This window comes from Oryctolagus cuniculus, chromosome 6, assembly GCF_964237555.1.
Source record: "Oryctolagus cuniculus chromosome 6, mOryCun1.1, whole genome shotgun sequence".
Lineage (NCBI taxonomy): Eukaryota > Metazoa > Chordata > Mammalia > Lagomorpha > Leporidae > Oryctolagus > Oryctolagus cuniculus.
This window is the reverse complement of record NC_091437.1, coordinates 26,220,734-26,243,064: the sequence shown is the minus strand read 5'-3', so window position 1 is coordinate 26,243,064 and position 22,331 is coordinate 26,220,734. Positions and strand designations below refer to the sequence as shown.

General features: G+C 51.6%; 2 protein-coding genes across 4 annotated transcripts in view; both read right to left on the bottom strand.

Annotated features, from left to right (window-relative positions):
- Positions 1-1,270: 1,270 nt before the first annotated feature.
- Positions 1,271-7,203, bottom strand: REEP2 (receptor accessory protein 2). Of its 2 annotated transcripts, none has more exons than XM_002710238.5 (8): positions 7,031-7,203; positions 5,458-5,530; positions 5,098-5,174; positions 3,480-3,600; positions 3,181-3,294; positions 2,696-2,843; positions 2,466-2,593; positions 1,271-2,387 (listed from the first exon to the last, which is right to left on the bottom strand). In XM_002710238.5, exons 1-8 carry the CDS (start codon positions 7,060-7,062, stop codon positions 2,319-2,321), a joined length of 762 nt encoding a protein of 253 aa, XP_002710284.1. In that variant the 5' UTR covers positions 7,063-7,203; the 3' UTR covers positions 1,271-2,318. The 2 variants fall into 2 exon arrangements, with proteins under 2 accessions (XP_002710284.1, XP_008253316.1); XM_008255094.4 differs by having other exon boundaries at positions 2,175-2,387; positions 2,696-2,837; positions 7,031-7,198.
- Positions 7,204-8,773: 1,570 nt separating this feature from the next.
- KDM3B (lysine demethylase 3B) overlaps positions 8,774-22,331 on the bottom strand; it is an 83,741-nt gene continuing 70,183 nt past the window's right edge. For both annotated transcript variants that reach the window (XM_008255093.4, XM_017341086.3), the window contains 6 exons: positions 22,166-22,296; positions 21,081-21,200; positions 19,243-19,382; positions 17,784-17,960; positions 16,796-16,930; positions 8,774-10,181 (listed from right to left, as the gene is read on the bottom strand). In XM_008255093.4, coding sequence (XP_008253315.1) covers positions 10,101-10,181; positions 16,796-16,930; positions 17,784-17,960; positions 19,243-19,382; positions 21,081-21,200; positions 22,166-22,296 — 784 coding nt within the window. In that variant the 3' untranslated portion in view covers positions 8,774-10,100. The remainder of the gene's footprint in view (positions 10,182-16,795; positions 16,931-17,783; positions 17,961-19,242; positions 19,383-21,080; positions 21,201-22,165; positions 22,297-22,331) is intronic.

Genomic DNA, 22,331 nt, shown 5'->3' with positions numbered 1-22,331 from the left:
TGGCCTTGGCTCGACCTGCCCTGGGCTCGCATCCCACGCCCTGCAACCCTTTCTCTTCTGCAACGTAGCCCAGCAGTTCAGGCCTTGTCCCCCTCCTTCCTCAGGGTGTGCCTCTTTGGTCCCAGCCCTTGGTGCCCTGTCTCTCTTGTGTGTGCCCGGGAGCGATGGGGCTGTTTTCTGCATAGCCCCCTTTCTTGGCTTCCTAATCTCTGCCTCTTCCCTCAACATTCTGTGTCTCTGGCTTAACCTCTTGGTGTCTTTTGGCCTCTCTTGGCATGGTGACCGCCCAAGCCCCAGCAGGACCTTAGCCATTCTCTGGGGCCTTTGTTCCCATAGCCCGTATCTCTCTGTGGGATACTAGAAGGTCCAACTCAAGTCTTGAGGGTGGGCATTTAACACAGTGGTTAAGATACTGCTTGGTGTGCCGACATCCCATATCAGGTCCCTAGGTTCGAGTCCCCGTTCCACTTCCAATCCAGCTCTCTGCTGATGTTCTCCCTGGGAGGTGGTAGGTCCTTCCACCTGAGTCTGAGCCCAGGTGGAGCTCTTGGCTCCTGGCTCCCACCTGGCCCAGCCCCAGCTGTTGCAGACATTTGCAGAGTAAACCAGCAGATGGAAGATCTCTTGCTCTGCCTTTCAAACAAACAAATAAATGTTTTTTTAAAAATTTTTTTTATTAAAAAAAAAGCTGATTTTGGGGGTTGCAGCCTCTGGCTCACTTTTTTTGTTTGTTTGTTTTAAGATTTATTTATTTACTTGAAAGGCACAGTGAGAGACAGAGAGAGGTCTTCCATCCATCCACTGTTTTATTCCTCAAATGGCCACAACAGCAGAGACTGGGCCAGGCCAAAGCCAAGGGCCAGGAGCTCCATTCAGGTGTCCCAGTTGGGTAGCAGGAACTCAAATACCTGAGCCATCAGCTGCTTCCCAGGTGCATTAGTAGGAAGCCGGATTGGAAGTGTGAACCACCATTCCCATATGGGACGCAGACATGCCAGGAGGCAGACCAACCTGCTGTGCCAGAACACCCGGCCCCTCTGGCCCTTAAGTCCTAGCCTCTGAGGCCCCTGGCCTTATCTCGAACGCCCAAACCATTTCCCCAGAAAGAACCAGCTCAAGCCTATCTCTTCCCTGGAGACCAGAGCTCCCGGGGTTTGGTCTGCTTCTCCAGCCCCCACCCCACATCCCATAGTTAGGCCTTGCTAATTCTTACTTGGATCCTTCCCGCCTGTCAGCCAAGGGAGGCAAGAACAATGCTCAGAGGCCAAAGTCAATGAGGTGCCAGCGTTCGGTTTATTGGCTCATCCAATGCTAAAGGTCCAACAAGCACCCTCTTCCCAAGGATTCGGGAGCTTCTGGCTGGCTCCTGCGTTCTTGTCTTCCTCCCAGGTTCTTCCTGACCTGACTGATGCCATGGCAGAAGCTGCAGCAGGATGTGGGGTGGAGCCTGGGCTCATACAGGGCCAGTCTGCTTGGCACAGCAAGGGGACATGAGGGCCGTGGGGGAGGGGGCCCCTGTCCCGAGGGGTGGAGTAGTTCAGCACAGGGGTGCTGCAGGAGTGGGGGAGTGGGATCCCTCAGAGCCCCCTTCTCTGAAGGGCTGGGGTCCTCTGAACTCAGAGACTAGGAGGCAGGGAGGGGAGGGAGGAAAGGAAGGGAGGGGGAGTGGCCAGCTGCTGTGGGGCTGAGGGTAGGAGGAGTGACGGGAGGAATGAGAGTCCAGCCCAGCCCTGGAGAGCCACGCCCAGCCATACCACAGCCCCGGGGACACCCACCTCCCAGGGGGACATGCAGCACACGCCAAGCCGGCTGCAGCTCTGGCCTGGCCCTGTTGGTCATTTGAGCCTGCGCTGACCCCCGCCCTCCAGTCACAAGGGCAGCCTGCAGCCCCCTTTTCTCGCAGGCACTGTCAGGCCCAGCCTTGGTCCATCTGGGCGGTGGCCTGTGCTGCTCCAACCCACGGAGAGCAGTGGGGGTGTGGTGGGACCTCAGAGAAGGGAATGGCCATGGTCTTCAGCAAGGCACTGGGTGGGTGGGGGCAGGGCTGCCATGGGGAGGGGTGGGGTGGGCCGAGGAGCCCTCACCTCCCTGGGTGGCTCAATGCTCAGGCCCTGGGCCAGCCTCTACCCCCAAACCCTTCCAGCTGGGCCCACCCCCCTCTTTTCCAAGCCCCACCTCCCGCCCCGCCAGAGGAGTGGCCCCTGGACAGGCACCAGAACTGGTCGTGGGAGGGGCCCCAGGGGCCTGAGAGAGCCAGGCCAGCGGCACAGCTTGGAGCAGGGGCTGGGCTCAGGCCCACCCGGAAGCTTCCTTCTGGCTCAAGCCGAGTCACCCCCGCCCACGGGCTTCTTCTTGGGCCTTGTCTTCAGAGTCTTGGAGGCCGGTGGCTGTGAAGGGAAGGCGAGGGGCAGCTCAGCCGGAGCCGCACGCTCTCCACCTCCCCAAGCTCTGGCCCAGGCTCTCACCTCAGCTTTGGGCACTTTTTTGATGGATTTGACCCTCTTGGGGGCCTTGTCTCCCACATCCTCCTCAGAGGCCTCTGTCCGGGGATCTGCCTGGGTGGTGCTCGGCCTTAGACTCAGGGCGGGGTCATCTGTTCGCAGGACATAAGCAGAGCAGGGCTCCGGGGGTCTCTGCTCCCTGGCCTCCTTGCCCTTCAGCCCCACCCTCACTCAGCTCCAGGTCCTGGCGGTACCTAAGTCCTCGATGGTGTCCAGCAGACTGCCGGGGCCTGGTCGGAGGCGGCTGTCAGGCGCCTGCAGGGGCAGCGCGTCCTCGTCCCGGATCAGGGTCAGGTCCTGCATGCTGAAGCTTCGGAGCTTCTCCGACAGCACCCCCTGGCCCTAGGGTCACCACCACGCACCGCGAGAGCAGGGGCAGGGGCGGGGTGGGGACAGAGGTCACCAGGGCGGCGGCAGCTGCCCCCAGGCTCAGAGTCCTCCCTACACAGTCGTCACCGAGGCCTATGCAGTGCTGAGTCCGGGGCTGTGCTGCCCCTTTGGACTGATGAGGAAACTCAGGCCGGTCAGTGGGAGTGACTCAGCTGGAGGGTGGCACAGCCAGGGCTGTAACCCTGAGTTTCAAAGGCCCAAAGACAGACTGGGTGCCCAGGGGCTCTGCCCTGGGGCACATGATGGACCCCAGGGGGCCCGTGGGAGTACGGGCCCGCCCCCGTCTCACCTTGGTAGCAGCCGTGACAGCAGCATTGGCGGCAAGGTTCAGGCCCCTCTTGCCCACCCTCATCATGGTCTCATAACTCTTGTCTCGGGCCTGTGTGATGTACTCGTCAATTTCCTGAGCGGGGTAGGGGAAGGAGGCGGAGGTGAGAGGTGGTGCTGTGCCAGGGGCCCTGCCCTACCCTGGCTCACCCCTGGACACAGGCAGTGTCTGCTCCAGAAGGCCTGGGCCCTGCCAGGTCTCTCCAGGCTCTGGGCACCCAGAGAGGGCAGGGAGGTACGTGGCTGAGAGTAGGGACCAACCTTCTCCTTGTTGGACAGGGTTGGGTGCACGAACTTGCGGTAGAGCACACTGGAACCCTTGGTGTACGGAGACAGCAGCCATATCACGAAGGCGATCTTGAGCTCGAAGTAGAAGGGGAACCTGTTGGGAGACGGGCAAGCGCAGAGCACAGGGGAGGGAGTCAGGAGGGCACACCCCCTCACCTCTCACTGGGCTGGGTCATTCCTCACCCCGAGGGTGGGAGGGAAGCAAGTGACTCCGGAAGGAATTTCCTGCTGGAGTGGCTCTCCTTGCCCTCTCCCTCCTGCAGAAGACCCCCAGCCCGTCGGCTCTGGGTCAGCACCCAGGCCTGGGCCCCTCCAGCCCTCAGCTCCTTCCACAAGCCAGAGTCTTTCAGGCCTGTCGTGTCCTCACCCAGCCCTTGCAAAGCTCTCTCCTGTGCTTGGGTCACACGGCTTCTGAAATGCCTTCATTTATTTATTTATTTTTGTTTAAACAGGGCCCCTTTTTTAAAAATTCATTAATTTATTTGAAAGGCAGAGAAGGAGAGAGATTGATCCTCCATCCGCTGGTTTACTTTCCAAATGCGGATGGGGACTGGGGCTGGGCCAGGAAGAAGCCACCAGTCCCTTCCATGTGGGTGGCAGGGACTCGGTGACTGCAGCCATCGCTGCTGCCTCCCAGGGTGCACATTAGCAGGAAGCTGGGACAGGGAAGCCAGCTGCGTGTCAACCCTAGGCACTTCACTTTGATATGTGACGTCAGCTCGACGAGTGGCATTTTACCTGCTATGCCAAATGCCTGCCCCAAATTAAAAAAAAAAAAAAAAGATTTGAAAGGCAGAGAGAGAAAGAGATCTCCCATCTACTGGTTCACTCCCCAAATGCTGACAAAAGCCAGGGCTGGGCAAGGACAATGTCAGGAACCTGGAACTCAACTTGAGTCTCCCACATGTGTGGCAGTGACCCAAGTCTCCCAGGTTATGCGTTAGCAGGAAGCTGGAATTGGAAGTGGAGCCACGACTTGAACCCAGGGACCCTGATCTGGGGTGCAGGTTCCTGAGTGGTGTTTTAACCACTGTGTCAGATGTGCACTCCCACCCTCAATTTGTAAGCCCCGGCTTTCCTAATCTCCTTCCTCTGCTAGCATTACTTTGCTCAAACACAAGGACTTATCTGCAATCAAAATGATCTTCAGTCCATGATCCCCAGGACAAGTCTCTTCCCTTGGCTTGCAATGTGGTGGCTAATCCTTTCTTCTAAGAGCCATGTGCACATTCAATAAAGGTTTCTGAACACCTATTCCCTGGGCTCAGAGCGCTCATACATACACAGCCTAATGGTGCCGGCGGAGAACGCCTCGGAAGCACAAGCCTCCAGTGTTGACAGCACTGATCTTAGGCCTCTTTGACAGACGGGGACCCTGAGGCTGAGAGCTGCTACCTGGGAAGCTTGACAGAAGCAGGGTTCCCGAGTCACCCGTGGTGCTGTGCTGCCACCAGGAGGAGAAGCAGGGGCTTGGGTCTGTGCTGGCTCTGCTGATCAGGTCAGCACGGAGGGCGTGGGGCACCCTGCGCTGGGTCTCAGTGGCCTGCTGGGCCTGGGCAGACAGAGGCGGGGAGGGGACGCTGGGCCTCACCAGGAGAGCACGATGTCGGTGAGCGTCTCTGCTGTGGTGAAGAAGGCGAAGACGATCCAGTACATCATCCACTTCACCTGAGGAGCAGGGGCACTGTCGGCAGGGGCTGGGCTGGAGGAACCCCCACCCCGGGGCCCCCGGCGCGGCTCGCTGGTCGTGACAAGACTGTGGCGACACTCGGGAGCCCTGCTCTGCCTCAGCTACAGCAGGAAGGGACGCCCGGGACCTCACTTCCTGGGGCATCAGGTCACCCGGCGACCTCCTCTGCTCCAGGGTCCCGTTGGTGGCACAAAGTCGCCCCACGTGAACACGCCCGCTGCTCTCCCCTCTCTTGCCTGTGTGGAAGGGTCACCCACTCACATATTCCTTCACATTCTTTGTCTTCACGGCCTTGTAGGAAGAATAGGCTGGGTACAGGGTGCCGAAGATGAGCCTGGGGAGGCAGCACAGTTACTGGGGCCCAGGGCAGGGGCCACCGGCCCACGACTCCAGAGGGCCCGGCAGAGGGACTCAGCCAGGCGCTAAGGTCAAAGCACAGAGCTCCGGCCAGCTTGGCTGGTGACCCTCTTTCCTACCCGGAAAAGGCAGAGAAACCCAGAGGTCAGAGGGTCCCGGCGATCCCTTTAGTCATGGCCCTTGGTTATATACACACATATCGTGGGAGTGGAAGTCTGGTCACTGCCCCGGGGATGGCTGGTGTCTCCCTCCTCAACCCCATGCCCATACACACCCACCCGCCCTTACTTTCCACCTCCCAGTCTCAGGCAGCCCAGGCAGGGCCAGCTCCCTGAGGGAACCCGACACACCTAATAGGGCACTCCACCTGCCAGTCTGAGGCACCACTGTGACCCTGGGGATGTGGGGAGCAGAGGGCACAGAGGCAAGAGGGCCTGTGAGGAACAAAGAGGTTTATTCCCCCCGTGGACGTACCCCTGGGACCAGCTCAGGGAAGGGGCTGGGCTCAAGGCCCTGCCGAGTGATCCCGTTACAGAACACAGATGGGACAGTGATGCCCCTTGGGGATGGTGCTCAGGCAGGACAGAAGCAGCCCAGCCCCCTCAAGGCCACATGGAGGTGGGAGGCCCCAGACTCCCTCTTGAGGGAGGCAGGAGATTCGGTAGGTCCAGCGCACAAGCGCGTGACAGCAGGGCACGGGAAGACTGCAGCAGGGCGGGGCTGCTGGGGTGCCAGTCCCCATGGTGGGAGACTGAGTGGCAGGGTCCTGGGCTGGGCCGGGAGTGAGTGCTGTGAGTGCTGTTTCCACATGGACCTGCCCAATGAAGCAGGATACTTGCAAAGTGCTTGTCATCAAGGACAAAGTCTGGGGTCCTGGTGGGATGTGTGTGTGCCCGGGCTCCCTCGGGAGCCTGGGGAAGCGCCAGGGACACAGCTCCACAGTGTGGCTGACAGCCTGGAACCGAGGTCCTCGCTGCAGTGGCCTGCAGACACACACACACACACCCTCTCCGTTTCCTCCCATACCCTGTCCTCCAGCCGGCTGCCCAGGGCCTTCAGAACATGTGTCCTCACCCCCAGCTCTGGACAGGCAGCACGCGGGGACGGCCGGGCAGCTGGCAAAGGCTGTAAGCTCAGGAATGAGGCCCTGCCTCGCCCCCACGCTCTTCTCTTGCCCCTGGCCTGGGGGCCCCGGCCCTCCCCAGCTGCTCCCAAATCGGCTAGGTAGGAGGGTGTCGTGCCCCCTTAATGAATCACGCCGTGCGGGAAGCAGGGAAATTAAAAATAAAAGGAGTTATTAAGAATAATGGGGTGCACCCCTCAGGGCCCTCATCTCCATGTCTCCGGGGACACCAACCAGGGGCGGCGTGCCTCGAGGTGACTGCCGTTAGCAGCCCCGGCGCTGTCCACCCCCGCCTCGCCTCCATCACCAGCCCCGGCCCTCCCCGCCGGGCGCGCCCGCCGCCTCCACACTCACACCACCAGGCGAGAGATGATCCAGGACACCATGGCGGGGCCGCGCTCAGCGCCGGGCGGGTACCCGGCCCGGGCTGAGGATGCAGCTGCCGGAGGCCGAGCCGCGGCGGCAGCAGGAGCCGCAGTAGCAGCAGCCGCCGCGGGGGCAGTGGAGCGCGAAGCCGCCGCCGTTAAAGGGGAGGTCCCTGCCGCAGCCACCGGCTGTGGGCGGCGGCGCTCTTAAAGGGGAGGCCGCGGCAGCAGCGGCGCGCCCCCCGGCACCTGCTGTGGCTGGGCATGCGCCTTCGACCCTCAGTGCCCTGTCTGGTAATTGCTTGTTCACCTTCCTTGCGTTTCGAGCGCTAGGCCTGAGGTCCTTGAGGCTGGTTTCGTCCAGACATCAGCCACAGCCCACCTCAAGCTGCAAGGCCTAAAAATCCTAGGAGATCATAGCTCATGTGTGGAGTGCTCATTGTGTGCACGGACTTTGTGCTAAGAGCTTCACACGCATGATTTCAAATTCTTAGGACAACCTGATAAGGGAGAGTTATAATTATCCTCATTTTGAAGATAAGAAAAATGGGAAGCTTAGGGAGATTGAATAATTAGCTGCGGATCATAAGGCCACTAGTGGGCCGGCTTTATAAACAGGCAGGAATCCTGCATGTCTGACAGCCTCCACCCCTACCCCACCCCCCATTTATGGGCCCAGAAACGACAAACACCTGAGCTCCTGAAGGCAGAGGCACAGCTGCACCTGCCCACCCTTACCAACCCCCTGCTGAGAGGACACAGCCTGCCTCGACGCTCTCAAGGCGGCGCCCCGCCCCTGCACTGTGCAGGGCAGGGTGAGACCTTCATTTCAGAGAGGGTGGAGGAGGGGCTGGGCCACCGCAGGAGCCGCCCTGGTGGCGGTGGATGTCCTAATTCTGAAGACGCTGGTATCCAGAATGTAGGCTGGTGCAGCTCCTGACCCTCACCCAGCCGCCCGGCTCCAATGCCCCTCCTCCCGCTGCTCTGCTTTCCTGCCCCACTTTGGAGCTTTTGCGTTCCTCTTCCTTTTATGTTGAGGTGAAATCCTATGGTGACGACAGCATCAACCTATGCCCCTCCAGGCTAAAAGGACACAGAGTTTTGTACCTGAGTTCTGTCTTGACCACACAATAGTCCATTTCCAGCCCGATAATTACATTTCGAGGCTCAAGCCCTTTGGAAGATGTTTTCCAGTGGGTTCCAGAGAAGCAGCCTCTGATGACCCCTCTTGCTATCTTTTAACCACCTCCTCTCCCAAAGCCCTCTTGACTGGATGCAGCCTTTACTCATCCTTCAAGATGCTGCACTGCTCCTCGATAAGCAATAAATCCCATGGGCCTTCTCCACCATCAGCGAGGCCGACTGGGTTTTGTGTATGGGCAGCCAGGGCCTCGTGCTTTGAGGAATCCCACCACTGACTACCCCACGCCATGCTCAGGCCACACCTCACGGCCTTTCCCCTCAACACTCAGCCCCAGGGAAGTAGAAGCAGTAACTATGGGACACCTTTCTCTCCTCCCACCCGACTCATGTGTCCTGGTGCCTTCTCAAAAGCCTCCGAACCACACTGACCTCACCTTGGCATTTTTCTTTCTTCCAACTGGGGAAAAGTTCAGGAAGTAGAGTAAGAATCAGGTGCAGCACAGTAATGTATCCCCCAGCTCCTACCTGGCCTGCAACGTGGCCTTGAGTTCACAAGGATTGGCAAGGGAAGAATTTAGTCCACTCCAAACAAATTTGTTAGCTTTTTAATAAGAACATGGAAATCCCAATCAGCCCTTCAACAAAATTAAAATACAGAAAGTGAAATTAAAAGTATTCTACAGTAAATGACTTTTATTAAAAAAAAAAAGTTAACTGTGAACATATAAACAAACCGGCAGGGCACTACAGTACAGCTGGAAAGAGATACATTCCCAATGTACCTATGGGCCAATGAATTCCATCATTTTCAAATAAATCCTTAATAAAACTTCACTGAGTTGGAAAGTTTTGTTGAAAATATTTCTGGACAAAAAAACCCAAGAAACAAAAAAACTTCAAGTTGGAAATCAAACTTTCCTTTGCATTTGGAAACACAGGAGGAGTCCCAAGGGAACGCTGGTACTAGGTGAAAATGGTTCCCGGAGTCACCAGTGTGTGTGGGGAACACACCACAGCTCAGACATGACGAAGTTTGTGGATGACTGTTCCCTCAAGGCAAGACTGAGAGGAGATGGGGAGAAACTAAAAGAATCCTAAAAAGCCAATTCTTTCAAATTCTGCTTTGGCTGACTTTGTGCTATAGTGGGCAACTGATTTCTAAAAATCCTATTTCTTCAAAGAGTTTTATCGAAAGGAAGACTAAATGTAATGTGCCTTTCCTCATAATCCAGGAAAACAACTGTGGTATTTCAAAAATTCTAAAAATATCTACTTTCATGAAATAGTAACTATTTCACTACAAACCTATTTTTCACTAAATACACACGTTTCCTAATCCTGGAGCCTCCTGGGAAAAGCAGTGGGTTCTCCCTGGGTCCTGCCAGACTCCAGTGTTCATGGGAGAGTGTGGGGAATGGCTTCACCCCGTCCCCTGGGATGGGCTGTGTCAGAGGTCAGGTGCAGAGAGAGTCAGGCTCCTGCCAGGCATGCTGACATGCCCGCCCTCCACCTGCATCAGCTACATGATTCCCCCTACCTCCAAACACACTCCAGGTAGGGAGGCCCAAGAGAAGAAAACAAAGCTGTGCCCACATTCCTGGTCTCCACGAATCTCCAATCAGGAGAGTGTGAAGGACAGCCCAGGAATGTTCAGGCAATTTGAATTCCCAAAAGGCCACAGGATGGGGATGTGGCACCCTCGGCTTGGAGTCTGAAACTGTGTGTGTGAACAGTGCGACCTTCCTGTGCCAACCTTCAGTGTTGAGGCAGCGAGAAAAGAGTGGCTGGAGAGTTTGTAATACTGACCACACTGGCTCTGGGTGAAGGGCCTCTGCTCCAGCAGAGAACCCTGCGTTCCCTGTAAGTGTTGTGAGTGAAAGACCTGCTTCACAGGGGAGTCTGGAATTCCTCCATGACTAAGACCTTGCCAGTTTGGACTCATGAGCCTTGAGAGTGCCGACAGCATCCTTCACTGCGTGGTAAATGATGTTCTTCACCTGGAGAAAGCAAGCAGTACAGTCAGCTCATGGCAGCCACATGCTGTGTGCTACGCTTGTAAATGCATGCTGTCCCCTGACTATATGCCACCCCCAACAATGACTGTGTGCTTCCCAAATCAATTCCCAAAGTGATCTGCAAGCCACGAAAGATATAAGGTCTAAAGCAGGTGAGGGCCGGCGCCGCGGCTCACTAGGCTAATCCTCCGCCTGCGGCGCCGGCACACCGGGTTCTAGTCCCGGTCGGGGCGCCGGATTCTGTCCCGGTTGCCCCTCTTCCAGGCCAGCTCTCTGCTATGGCCAGGGAGTGCAGTGGAGGATGGCCCAAGTGCTTGGGCCCTGCACCCCATGGGAGACCAGGAGAAGCACCTGGCTCCTGGCTTCGGATCAGCGCAGTGTGCCGGCCACAGTGCGCCGGCCGCGGTGGCCACTGGAGGGTGAACCAACAGCAGAGGAAGACCTTTCTCTCTGTCTCTCTCTCTCACTGTCCACTCTGCCTGTCAAAAATAAATAAATAAATAAATAAATAAATAAATAAATAAATAAAGCAAGCAAGCAAGCAAGCAAGCAAGCAGGTGAGGATGCCAGCTGAGCTGCCCAGTCTCATAGTGCAGCTCCTGGATTTGATGCCTGGCTTGTCCCCTGACAATTCAGACGCTGGGAGGCAGCACTGATGGCTTTTGGAATTGCCTTCCTGCTGCCTCCATGGGAAAATCTTGATTGTGTTTCTGCTCCTGTGTGTAGGCCACTGCCCAACCCAAGCCATTGCAGGCATCCGGGGAGTAAACCACCAGTGGAGGGGAGCTCCCTTTTTCTCTGCCTCTCAGAAAAAGCAAAGTTTGTATTCAAAAGATCATTAGAAAGTTTATATGCACCACCACCCATATGCTTATTATGAGGGTACATCAAAAAGTTTGTGGAAGAAAGGAATTAAAGGTTATTTTTGTTCAAAGAAGTCAAAAGCCATGCATAATTTTTATGAAAACATTTATTTTTTCATTATAAAATAACTCCATTATCTGATAGGAAGAGACAGAGAAAAAGAGAGCACTCTCATCTGCTGGTTCACTCTCCAAATAACTGCAAAGCTCAGAGCTGGCATGTGGCTGAAGCTGGGAGCCAGGAACACAATCCAGGTCTCCTCTGAGGGTGGCAGGAACTCAATTCCTCTGTCATCATTGCTGCCTTCCAGGGTCTGCATTAGCAGGAGGCTAAAGTAAGGAGCCAGAGTCAGGCCTGAACTCAGGCACTCCCATATGAGACAAGGGTGTCTCAACCACGGTTTCAACTACCAGGCTACACATTTGCCTTTCCATGTACCTAAAATATTTTTTTTAGGGGCCAGCACTGTGGCATGGGAGACCCGGAATAAGATCCTAGCTCTTGGCTCCTGGCTTCGGATCAGCCCAGCTCTGGCTGTTGCAGCCATGTAGGGAGTGGATCAGTAGATCGAAGGAAGACTTCTTTCTCTCCCTCTCTGACTCTGTCTCTCTCTAATTCTGCTTTTCAAATCAATCTTTTTTTTTTTAAGTAGAGTTACAGAGAGAGGGATATACATACACACATCAGAGAAATTGAGAGAGAGAGAGAGAGAGAGAGAGAGAGAGAGAAAGAGAGAGAGATATCTTCTATCTGCTGGTTGACTCCCCAGATGGCTACAATGGCCAAGGCTGGGCAGGCTGAAGCCAGGAACCAGGAGCTTCACCTGGGTCTCCCAAATGAATGGTAGGAGCACAAACCCTTGGGCCATCCTCCATTGCTTTTCCCAAGCCACCAGCAGGGAGCTGGATTAGATGTGGAACTGGGACTTGAACCAATGCCCAAAAGGGATGCTGGTGTCACAGGCACCAACTCTACTCACTATGGCACAATGCTGACCCCATCCCCATGTCCTTTTTTTTTTTTTTTTTTTTTTTTTTTAAACAGGCAGAGTGGACAGTGAGAGAGAGAGAGACAGAGAGAAAGGTCTTCCTTTTGCCATTGGTTCACCCTCCAATGGTCACTGCGGCCGGCACACCACGCTGATCCGAAGGCAGGAGCCAGGTGCTTCTCCTGGTCTCCCATGCAGGTGCAGGGCCCAAGCACTTGGGCCATCCTCCACTGCACTCCCGGGCCATAGCAGAGAGCTGGACTGGAAGAGGGGCAACCAGGACAGGACCAGCGCCCCAACCAGGACTAGAACCCGGTGTGCCGGTGCTGCAGGCAGAGGATTAGTCTATTGAGCCGTGGCGCCGGCCCCTCATGTCCTTTTTAAAGACTCTTTTTATGGGGTTGTGCTGAGGCACAGTAGGTTAAACATCTGCCTATGGCGCTGGCATCCCATATGGGCACTGGTTCAAGTCCTGGCTGTTCCACTTCCAAACCAGCTCCCTGCTGATGGCCTGGGAAAGCAGTGGAGGATGGCTGAAGTGCTTGAGCCCCTGCACCTATGTGGGAGACCCAGAAGAAGCTACTGGCTCCTGGCTTCGGATCAGCCCTGCTACGGCCATTGCGGCTATCTGGGGAGTGAACCAGCGGATGGAAGACCTCTTGTCTGTAACTGCCCCTCAAGCAAATAATCCTTTAAAAAACAAGAACAAAAGAAAACAAAAAAAACTTTTTTTCCAGCTCTCTGCTTGGCCTGGGAAAGCAGTAGAAGATGGCTCAAGTCTTTGGGCCCTGCACCCGCATGGGAGACTGGAAGAAGCTCCTGGCTCCTGGCTTTGGATAGGTGCAGCTCTGGCCGTTCTGGCCACTTGGGGAGTGAACCAGTGGACGGAACACCTTTCTCTCTGTCTCTCACTCTCTCTGTATGTAACTCTACCTCTCAAATATATAAATGAAATCTTAAAAACAAAAAAGCCCTTTTTATGTATACATTTTTTTTGCACTAAAATAAATACCCCCCCACCCCCCCAATTATCTGAGAGGCAGAGCGATAGAAAGACTGCCTGTTCTTTGGTTCACTCCTCAAATGCCTGCAACAGCCTAGGCTGGGCCAGGCTGAAGCCAGGAGCAGGACTCAGTCCAGGTCTCCTACCTGGGTGGCAAGGACACAAGTACCTGAGCCAGCACCTGCTGCCAGCAGGGCGCACGTTAGTAGGAAGCCAGGACAGGGAGCAGCAGCCCAAGTGCAGGCTTCAGCACTAGGCCCAGTGCCTACCATAGCTGCAGCGCCTACCATAAACTTACCTTTTATTTATTTATTTTAAAGATTTACTTAATTGAAAGGCAGAGTGACAAAGAGAAAAGGGAGACAACCATACACACAGATATCTTCCATCTGCTGGTTGACTCCTCAAATGACTACAACAGCCAGGTCTGAGTCAGGCTAAAGCCAGGAGCCAGATACTCCATCCTGGTCTCCCAAGTAGGATGTCAGGGGCCCAAACACCTGGGCCATCTTCTGCTGTCTTTCCAGATGCATTAACAGGAAGCTGTAAGTAGAACAGCTAGCACTTGGGCCAGTACTTTTCTTTTTTTTCTTTTTTGACAAATAGAGTTAGTGAGAAAGAGAGACAGAGAGAGAAAGGTCTTCCTTCCATTGGTTCACCCTCCAAATGGCCGCTACAGCCAGCACGCTGCACCGATCTGAAGCCAGGTGCCAGGTGCCTCTTCCTGGTCTCCCATGTGGGAGCAGGGGCCCAAGCACCTGGGCCCACTGCCCTCCCGGGCCACAGCAGAGAGCTGGACTGGAAGAGGAGCAACTGGGACTAGAACCCAGTGCCCATATGGGATGCCGGCGCCACAGGCAGAGGATTAACCAAGTGAGCCATGGCGTCGGCTCCAGAACCAGTACTCTGATACAAGATTCTGGTGCTGCATGCACTGGCTAGACTGGTGTACCACAATGCTGGTCCTCAAACTTAACAACAGTGTAAGGCACAATTATGGGATATTTTTTTCCCTTTGCAGTTATATATATATTTTCTAATTAGTCTAAAATGAACACATGTGACATGTGAAGCTGGAAGAAACAACAAAGGTTATTAAAATAAAATGAACCAGTTGAAGAGACTAAGATTTTTAAAAGGACATGAAGACTGTGGTTATCACTGAGGAAGGCAAGTAGAGAAATGGGAAGGGTGCATGGAGTGTCAGCAGTGTTGTACGTGCACATGCTGTTTATGTACACATGTGCTCCCTGCAGATGGGCTGTATGTGCGCAGGCTGTACATGTACATGGCATCTTATTTCTTAAACAGAATGATAGTACCCAAGCCCCTCTTATGCTATTCTCCTTTTTAGTATTAATTACTGAGTACCTCCTATGTGCCAGACATTGCACAAGATATATGTCAAATGAGTAGAAATGCTACTGCAAAAAATAAATGGTGAAAAGGGATTTGAGTACTGCAGTTGATGTTGTCTTAATAAACTTATCTTTGAATTTCACTCTTCCCTGAACATTTTTTTTTATCTTTAAATATTTATTCATTTATTTGAATGGTAGAGTTACAGAAAGAGATAGGAGAAACACAGTGAGAGAGATCTTCCATCTGCTGGTTTACTTCCCAGATGTCCGCAATGACTGGGCCTGGGTCAGGCTAGAGCCTGGAGCTTGGAGCCAGGTGACTCTTCTGGGTCTCCGTGGGTGCAGGGGCCCAAGTACTTGTGCCATCCTCTGCTGTGTTCTCAGGAATGTTAGTTAGGGAGCTGGTTTGGAAGTAGAAGAGCTGGGACTTGAACTGGCATCTATATGGGATGCTGGTGCTGCAACCTGTGGCTTAACCTGATGGCCAAAGCACCAGCCCCTCCCCTCAAGTTTTAAAACATTTGTATTTATTAATTTTGTTTGTTTGACAGAGAGAGATGGAAAGAGAGACAGAGACAGAGCGCTCCTATTTGCTGTTTCATTTCCAAAATGGGAGCTGGGAACTCAATGTAGGTCTCCAGTGTGGGTGGCAGGGACCTAACTACTTGCACCATCACCTGCTGCCTGTCAGGTTTGCATTAGCAGGACACTGGCATTGAGTGAAGTGCAGATTTGAACCCAGGTACTCTGATATGGGATATGGGCATCCTAACTGACAATCTTTTATTTTTTTAAAGATTTATTAATTTATTTGAAAGTCAGAGTTACACAGAGAGAGAAGGAGAGGCAGAGAGAGAGAGAGAGAGAGATAGGTCTTCAATCCGCTGGTTCACTCTCCAATTGGCCGCAACAGCTGGAGCTGCGTCAATCTGAAGCTAGGAGCCAGGAGCTTTCTCTAGGTCTCCCATGTGGGTACAGGGGCACAAGGACTTGGGGCACCTTCCACTGCCTTTCCAGGCCACAGTAGAGAGCTGGATCAGAAATGGAGCAGCCGGAACTCAAACTGGTGCCCATATGGGATTCCAGCACTGATGGTGGAGGCCTAACCTGCTACGCCACTGCGCCATCCCCCATTTTTTTTTTTTTTAATATTTATTTGAAAAACACAGTGACACAGAAAGAGGAAGAGACACACAGAGAAAAGGATATTCTATCCATTGCTTCATTCCCCAGATGGTTGCAATGGTTGGGGCTGGGCCACACAGATGCCAATAGACAGGAATTCCAAAATATGTTTCCCACGTGGATGGCAGGGGCCCAAATACTTGGGCCATCCTCTGCTGTTTTCTCAGGTGCATTAGCAGGGAGCTGGACTGGAAGTGGAGCAGCTGGGACTCAAACCAGTTCTTTAATATAGGATATCAGCATTGCCAATATGTGGTTTAGCCCACTGTACCATGGTGTTGGCCCTTTAACTGGCATCTTAACTGCTGGGTCAAATGCCTGCCCTGATGTTATTCCTAATATGGTGGTCAGGGAAGGTCTGACGGATAAGTGATAAGTTACAAGTAGAGACTTGAAGGAGGTGGGGTCTGAAACATGTATGGTTGTATATCTGTACTTACACTTTATATGAGAATTTTACGGCTGAAATGCTCCATAATTGTGAAATAGGAAAAGCAGATCAGACTCAGGGTTGAGGGTGACTGAGAAAAATCACCTACAACCTGATGGATCACCAGTTGAAGATTCCCCAAGCCACAGGCCTGATGGAAGAAAGCAGGCCCCAGTGAAAGGCTGGGAGTTGTGCACTCACACTGCTGATGTGTAGCTTGGAGAATCTTATTTCCTATTCTTTGTTCATTTTATGCTACTCAAGTGACCAAATATACCAATAATGAAATTCTGTCCTTAAAATTCCAATGTATTTCAAAAGCAGAAGAAACCTAAGCTAATTGTCCAGCCCAGCTTCCTGGGAGAGAACACGGCCCTGCCCCCTGGGAGTGCAGTTCCTAGGGAGATGGACTGCGTTTCTGGTAGTGACCTGGAATTGAATCTGCACAGAAATTTACTCTAAGCAGCAGCTGCAGGTCAATTCCTCTTCTGGGAAACACCTGACTGGGGAGGGCAGTCTAGCCAGTTACTAACACTAACACTACCACACAGACCTGCTATGTCACCGGAAATGATTAGCTTGAAATGAGTGTTCTGTGCGACCAAACTGAGGGAGACCGGTCACATGTTTCCTGAAAGAAGACTCCACATCCCCAGACATGGTTTCCCTGAGTCATTTCTCCTCCAGAGTCAGCCCTTCACGAAGGCGAACATGGATGTTAGTGTGAGACAGGCAGACAGAGTCGGGGACACAGGAGTTACCTACCTGCAGTTTATCTTCATGGTTTGTGTGAGTGTTAGAGAGATGCCTGAACTCCTGAGTCAGGCGGAAACAGTGCTTTACATGTTCTGGAGACACAAAGTCTTCTGCGACTTTGATGCAACTGTACAGGTTGTGAACCTGGGAGGGAAAGAAAAGAAGGAAGACATCAGACATTAGGGATTCAGTAACACACAGGAAATGTCCATGATACAGTTAAAAACAATTAATACTTCATTTTTATAATAATGACAAAACAGAAAAACTGAAGTGTAAATGTATCAATAAAAAATATTCACAGAAAATGCCCTGGAGAAATATATAGCAAACTATAAATGGTAGCTACCTCAAGGCAAGGAAACTAGATTGGGATGGACTGACAAGGGGTAGTATGGCGCATGCAGCTGAGATGAGATTTTCAGTTGTTCTCTGATAGTCTAAATTGCTTAAAAATTTTTTTAAACATTTACTTTATAAATAAGAAAGAGGAAGAGAGGGAGGGGGAGAGAGAGAGAGAGTGAGTGAGCAAGTGAGATAAAGAATCTTCCATCCGCTGGTTTACTCCCCAAATGGCCACAATGGCCAGGGCTGGACCAGGTCAAAGCCAGGAGCCAGGAGCTTCTTCCAGGTCTCCCGCATGGGTGCAGGGGCCCAAGCACTTGGGCCATCCTCTGCTGCTTTCCCAGGAGCATTAGCAGGGAGCCAGATGGTAAGTGGAGCAGCCGGGACTCAAACCGGTGTCCATATGGGATGCCGGCGCTGCAGATGGTGGCTTAACCAATTGTGACACAGCACCGGCCCGTTTAAAAATTTTAAAGCAAGCATTTAAAATCACAAGGAGAAAAGTAAAAAGCAAAAGCAAAAGCAAAACAAAACAAAACAAAACAAAAAACAGTTTAAGAACAATCAGTATAATCCTTGTAAGATTAGAAAAGAAAGCAGAGATAAGGAAGTCCACAGAACTGTTGAGTCCAGCCCCCAAGATGGAACCTACTTGGTGAGGGGCTCCGGCAGGTATGAAGACAGCATCACCTAGGAACTGCACAATAGCCCAACCTTGTACACCATACTCCTCATAGAGTCGCTTCCGGAGGGTCTGGTCCAGGTACCAACTTTGGTCATGAATTGGGTCATGATCAGGGGGATTCTCTTGGCCTTGTTCTTCTCCAACCTAAAGCCACGATTGAAATCCAAAAATCAAAAAAACACTACAGTGGTACCCCCTTGTCCACAGCTCCCTTTTCTGTGGTCTCAGTTACCCACAATAAACTGAGGTCTGAAAATACTAAATGAGAAATTCCAGAAATAAACAATTCAAATGAGTCTTATTAATGAGCAGCATGATACAGTTTTGCAGTGTTCAGTCCATCCATCCTGGAACATAAATCACTCCTCTGTCCCGCTGTCTACATTATATACACTACCTGCCTGTTAGGCACTCGGTAACCATCTTGGTTATCAGACTGGCTGTGCCAGTTCTGCAGCGTCTACGTATGACTAATTCTTATTTTACTTAATGAAGGCCCCAAGGTACAAGAGTAGTGATGCTGATAATTCAGATACACCAAGAGAAGCTGTAAGTGTAGTGGTAAATGTACAATAAAATATTTTGAGAGGGGAGGAGAAAGAGGGAGAGAAGGTGGGAGTCCAGTCACATAACTTTTATTACAGTGTACAATTGTAGTTGTTCTGTCTTATTACTTGTTACTGCTATTAATTAATTAATCTCTTACTGTGACTAGTTTGTAAATTAAATTTTAGATTTATTTATTTAATTTTATTTATTTGAAAGGCAGAGTTACAGAGAGATGAGGAGAGAGAGAGATAGATATCTTTGATTTGCTCCCCAAATGGTAGGAATGGCCGGAGCTGGACTAGGCCGAAGCCAGGAGCCCAGAGCTTCTTTCAGGTCTCCCTCATGGGTGCAGGGGCCCAGGTACTTGGGCCATCTTCTGCTGCTTTCCCAGGCACATTAGCAGGGAGCTGGATCAGAAGTGGAGCAGTCGGGTGGGCTCTCAAACTGGTGTCCAAACGGGAAGCTGGCGTCTCAGGCAGAGGCCTAACCTGTTACACCACAATGCTGGCCCATAAATCAAACTTTATCACAAAAATGTATGTACAGGATAAAAAACCAATATCTGCAGTTTTAGGCATATGCTGCAGATCTGGGAATGTATCCCCCATGGATAAGGGAGTGACTACTATGGATACATAAATACTAACAGCGTAAATCCAACTTGCTGCAACAACGTCCCTGTTAGGCCAAAGCTTCTGCTTTATCCTATTCAATGTCTTCTAGGGGTAGATACACGTCCTCTGGGCATTTCAACAAGAGGCATTATGGCTAATACTTTTTAACGCCAAATGACTCCATATGTCTCCTCCTATACAGGCTGACTCAGCCTCCATTCCTTATTCAGTAAGGTGGGAACACAGCCCACTCGGAAGTGTACCTTTCGGAGTAGCTCTCGGATTTTTTCAGCATCCTTGGCTGCATAGATGTGCCACAGAGCACCTGGCTTTTCTTTTCCATCATGAATCCTCTGCTTTGTCACCTCATCAGCATCTCCCTCATCAATTGTCTTGAGCACCTCTGAAAAGAGCAAAATGACACCTTCAACGTAACCAGCCACTTCACTAGCTCTGAGTGAAGGCTGACATCCAGTTCAAAGAGGCTTAGTCTTATTTTCTCCATCTCTCTGGAGTAATAATGTAAGGCAGAATCAAACACTCAAAACTCATTGGTCAGTTTCCCTACACACAGGAAAAGCAACATAAAATCTTCCATACTTATTTTTTTTTAAAGATTTATTTATTTATTTGAAGAGCAGAGGCAGAGAGAAAGGGAGAGAGGGAGAGAGAGAGAGAAAGTCTTTCAATCCACTGGTTTACTCCCCAAATGGCTGCAACGGCTGGAGCTGGGCTGATCCGAAGCCAGGAGCCAGGAGCCACTTCTGGGTCTCCCAGGCAGGTGCAGGCACCCAAGGACTTTGGCAATCTTCTACTGTTTTCCCAGGCCACAACAGAGAACTGGATTGGAAGTGGAAAAGCCGGGACTTGAACTGGCACCCATATGGGATACTGGTACTGCAGGGGGCAGCTTTACCCAAATACCACAGTGCTAGCCCCATTCCTCACTTATTAAAGACCCAGAATTTCTGGAGGTATAGTTTTCCTTTGAAACACACCTTCTTGCTTAAACTCTATAGCCATGTATCTTATGATTAAGTTTGGGTTATTTTCTGTTACAAATAGATGGAGTCTATATATTTTCCCAAGAGCTTTTCAAACTCTGGATTTTGTGGATTTCAGCCCACAAAGCATAAAACTTCTCTTTCAGGTTAAGAGGGCTGGCTTTCAATGCTTTTCTATTATAATCCCCTAAAAGACAACAAAATAGAATGGTCTATAGGTGTGCAGCATCAAAAGCAAATCAGGGAGCCAGCATCGTGACACAGCGGGATATGCCACTGCCTACAATGTTGGCATCCCATATGTGCGCCAGTTCGAGTCCTGGCTGTTCCACTTCCAATTCAGCGCTCTGCTAATGTGCCTGGGAAAGCAGAAGACGACCCAAGTACTTGACACACATGTGGGAAACCTGGATGGAGCTCCAGGCTCCTGGCTTCAGCCTGGCCCAGCCCTGGCCGTCATGGCCATTTGGGAAGTGAACCAGTGGATGGAAGATCTCTCTGTGTCTCCCTCTGTCACTGTGGCTTTCAAATAGTTAAATCTTTTTTAAAAAATGGAATGTGTAGCTGGAAATACACCAAAGTAGTAACACTGAACCTTGATAGTTTAAGTTATTTAAAAAATTATTTATTTATTTATTTTTGTTTTATTCTGAACTTCCAAAATGAGCACCTATTAACTTTAATATTGACAAGGCAGGGAGAGAAAATGCGAGTGCAGCCAAGTATCACTTTTATGTTTCACTTCTGTGCAGATGACCTGGCTGCATCCTTTGTTGTTCCACAGTGACCTGGCGAGGGACCAAGCAGAGGGGTTTGCCTTCCTTCTTCGTTTCTCACTGTGATGCCACAATTCAGCGGAAAAGGGCATCATTTCCAGAAAGAGAACAGCTCGGGTCAAAGATATATGAGCGGCTCTCTTCTCTGCAGAGCTTCAATTTGTTTAGCAATATCCTCTGGACAACTACTATGCATCAAGCCTGGTAGAAACTTGAGAAAAAGCACTAGGGAGATAAAAAAGGAAAAGCCCTTGGCCCTGGCTGAGGAGGAAAACACCCAGTTCTACCCTGAGGTCAAGACTGGCTATCTGGAAGTCATACCTTCATCATGAGCACCCTCCCCGATGGGGATCCCAACATACACCATCACATTCACGGCATCAGACACATCCAAGTGAAGATTTGTTGTGCCAACTCTTCTATCTTCTGCTGTTATCAAGCCTGCGGGGGAAAGGAAACACGCAGGGTGAGGGAGCAATGTTCTGAAAATCCACAGACTGAAAAACACGCTCAAGGACGGACTCAAATGAGGAACACTGGGAGTGAAATACACGTTTACCAAGAAATCACTTGCCTCGTATCTTTTATACTAGTGCAGACTGATTTCTAACTCGGTTGGCACTATCATTAGCTTTGGCCATTAAACCAATCCACTCCTCCCAATTGATCTCTCCTTGAACAATAAAACAGATTTGAGCAATAAGGACATTCAGGTGAAGCGCACCTTTGTGGTGATTTAGGTCATTAGTGGACTTCAAAAAGCTCTGGCTGGGGACACGGCAGCCAGCACTCTTCACTGTTATTTTATGTCTCCTTGGGCAACATTTTTGAGACTTTTGAACTCCTAGAGATACACATGCTTATGGAATGGGCCCATATGGATGATACACAAATTAATATGATCAAAGCAAACACATTTAAAACCATTCTGGAGGCTGGTGCCATGGCTCACTTGGCTAATCCTCCGCCTGCGGCACCAGCATCCCATATGGGTGCTGGGTTCTAGTTCCGGCTGCTCCTCTTCCAGTCCAGCTCTCTGCTGTGGCCCAGGAGGGCAGTGGAGGATGGCCCAAGTGCTTGGGCCCTGCACCTGCATGGGAGACCAGGAGAAGCACCTGGCTCCTGGCTTTGGATCGGCACAGCGCACCAGCTGTAGCGGCCATTTGGGCGGTGAACCAATGGAAGGAAGACCTTTCTCTCTGTCTCTCTCTCTCTCACTGTCTAACCCTATCTGTTAATTAAAAAAAAAAAAAAAAACAAAAAAAAACCATTCTGGATACCTTTAACTTCTCTGGTATCTGCCACTTGGCTCAGTCATCTCTACACATGACCCAGACCACAAATCACCCTCTCTAACTGAAATGAGAACAGTCCCCCAAAAGGCCAATCAGACCTCTCCCTCATACCATAGGCGTTGTACATCTTGGGGCCCAGATCAGGTCTTACAAAGTAGCTGGGCAGCCTAGAGGCCAGATTGAGCCTGCCATCACGTTTGGTATATTCCGGCAGAGGAAGGTTTTCCATCAGATCTTCAAACCTATAAAAGGGCAACAATGATAACTCAGCTTGTGA

Coding starts and splice junctions, on each gene's coding strand:
- REEP2 (XM_002710238.5), bottom strand. CDS start 7,062: ATGGTGTCCTGGATCATCTCTCGCCTGGTGGT. Junction 3,601..5,097: donor ACCGACATCGTGCTCTCCTG/GTGAGGCCCAGC, acceptor GTCTCCCAACAG/GTTCCCCTTCTACTTCGAGC. Junction 2,844..3,180: donor CTGTCACGGCTGCTACCAAG/GTGAGACGGGGG, acceptor TGGTGACCCTAG/GGCCAGGGGGTGCTGTCGGA.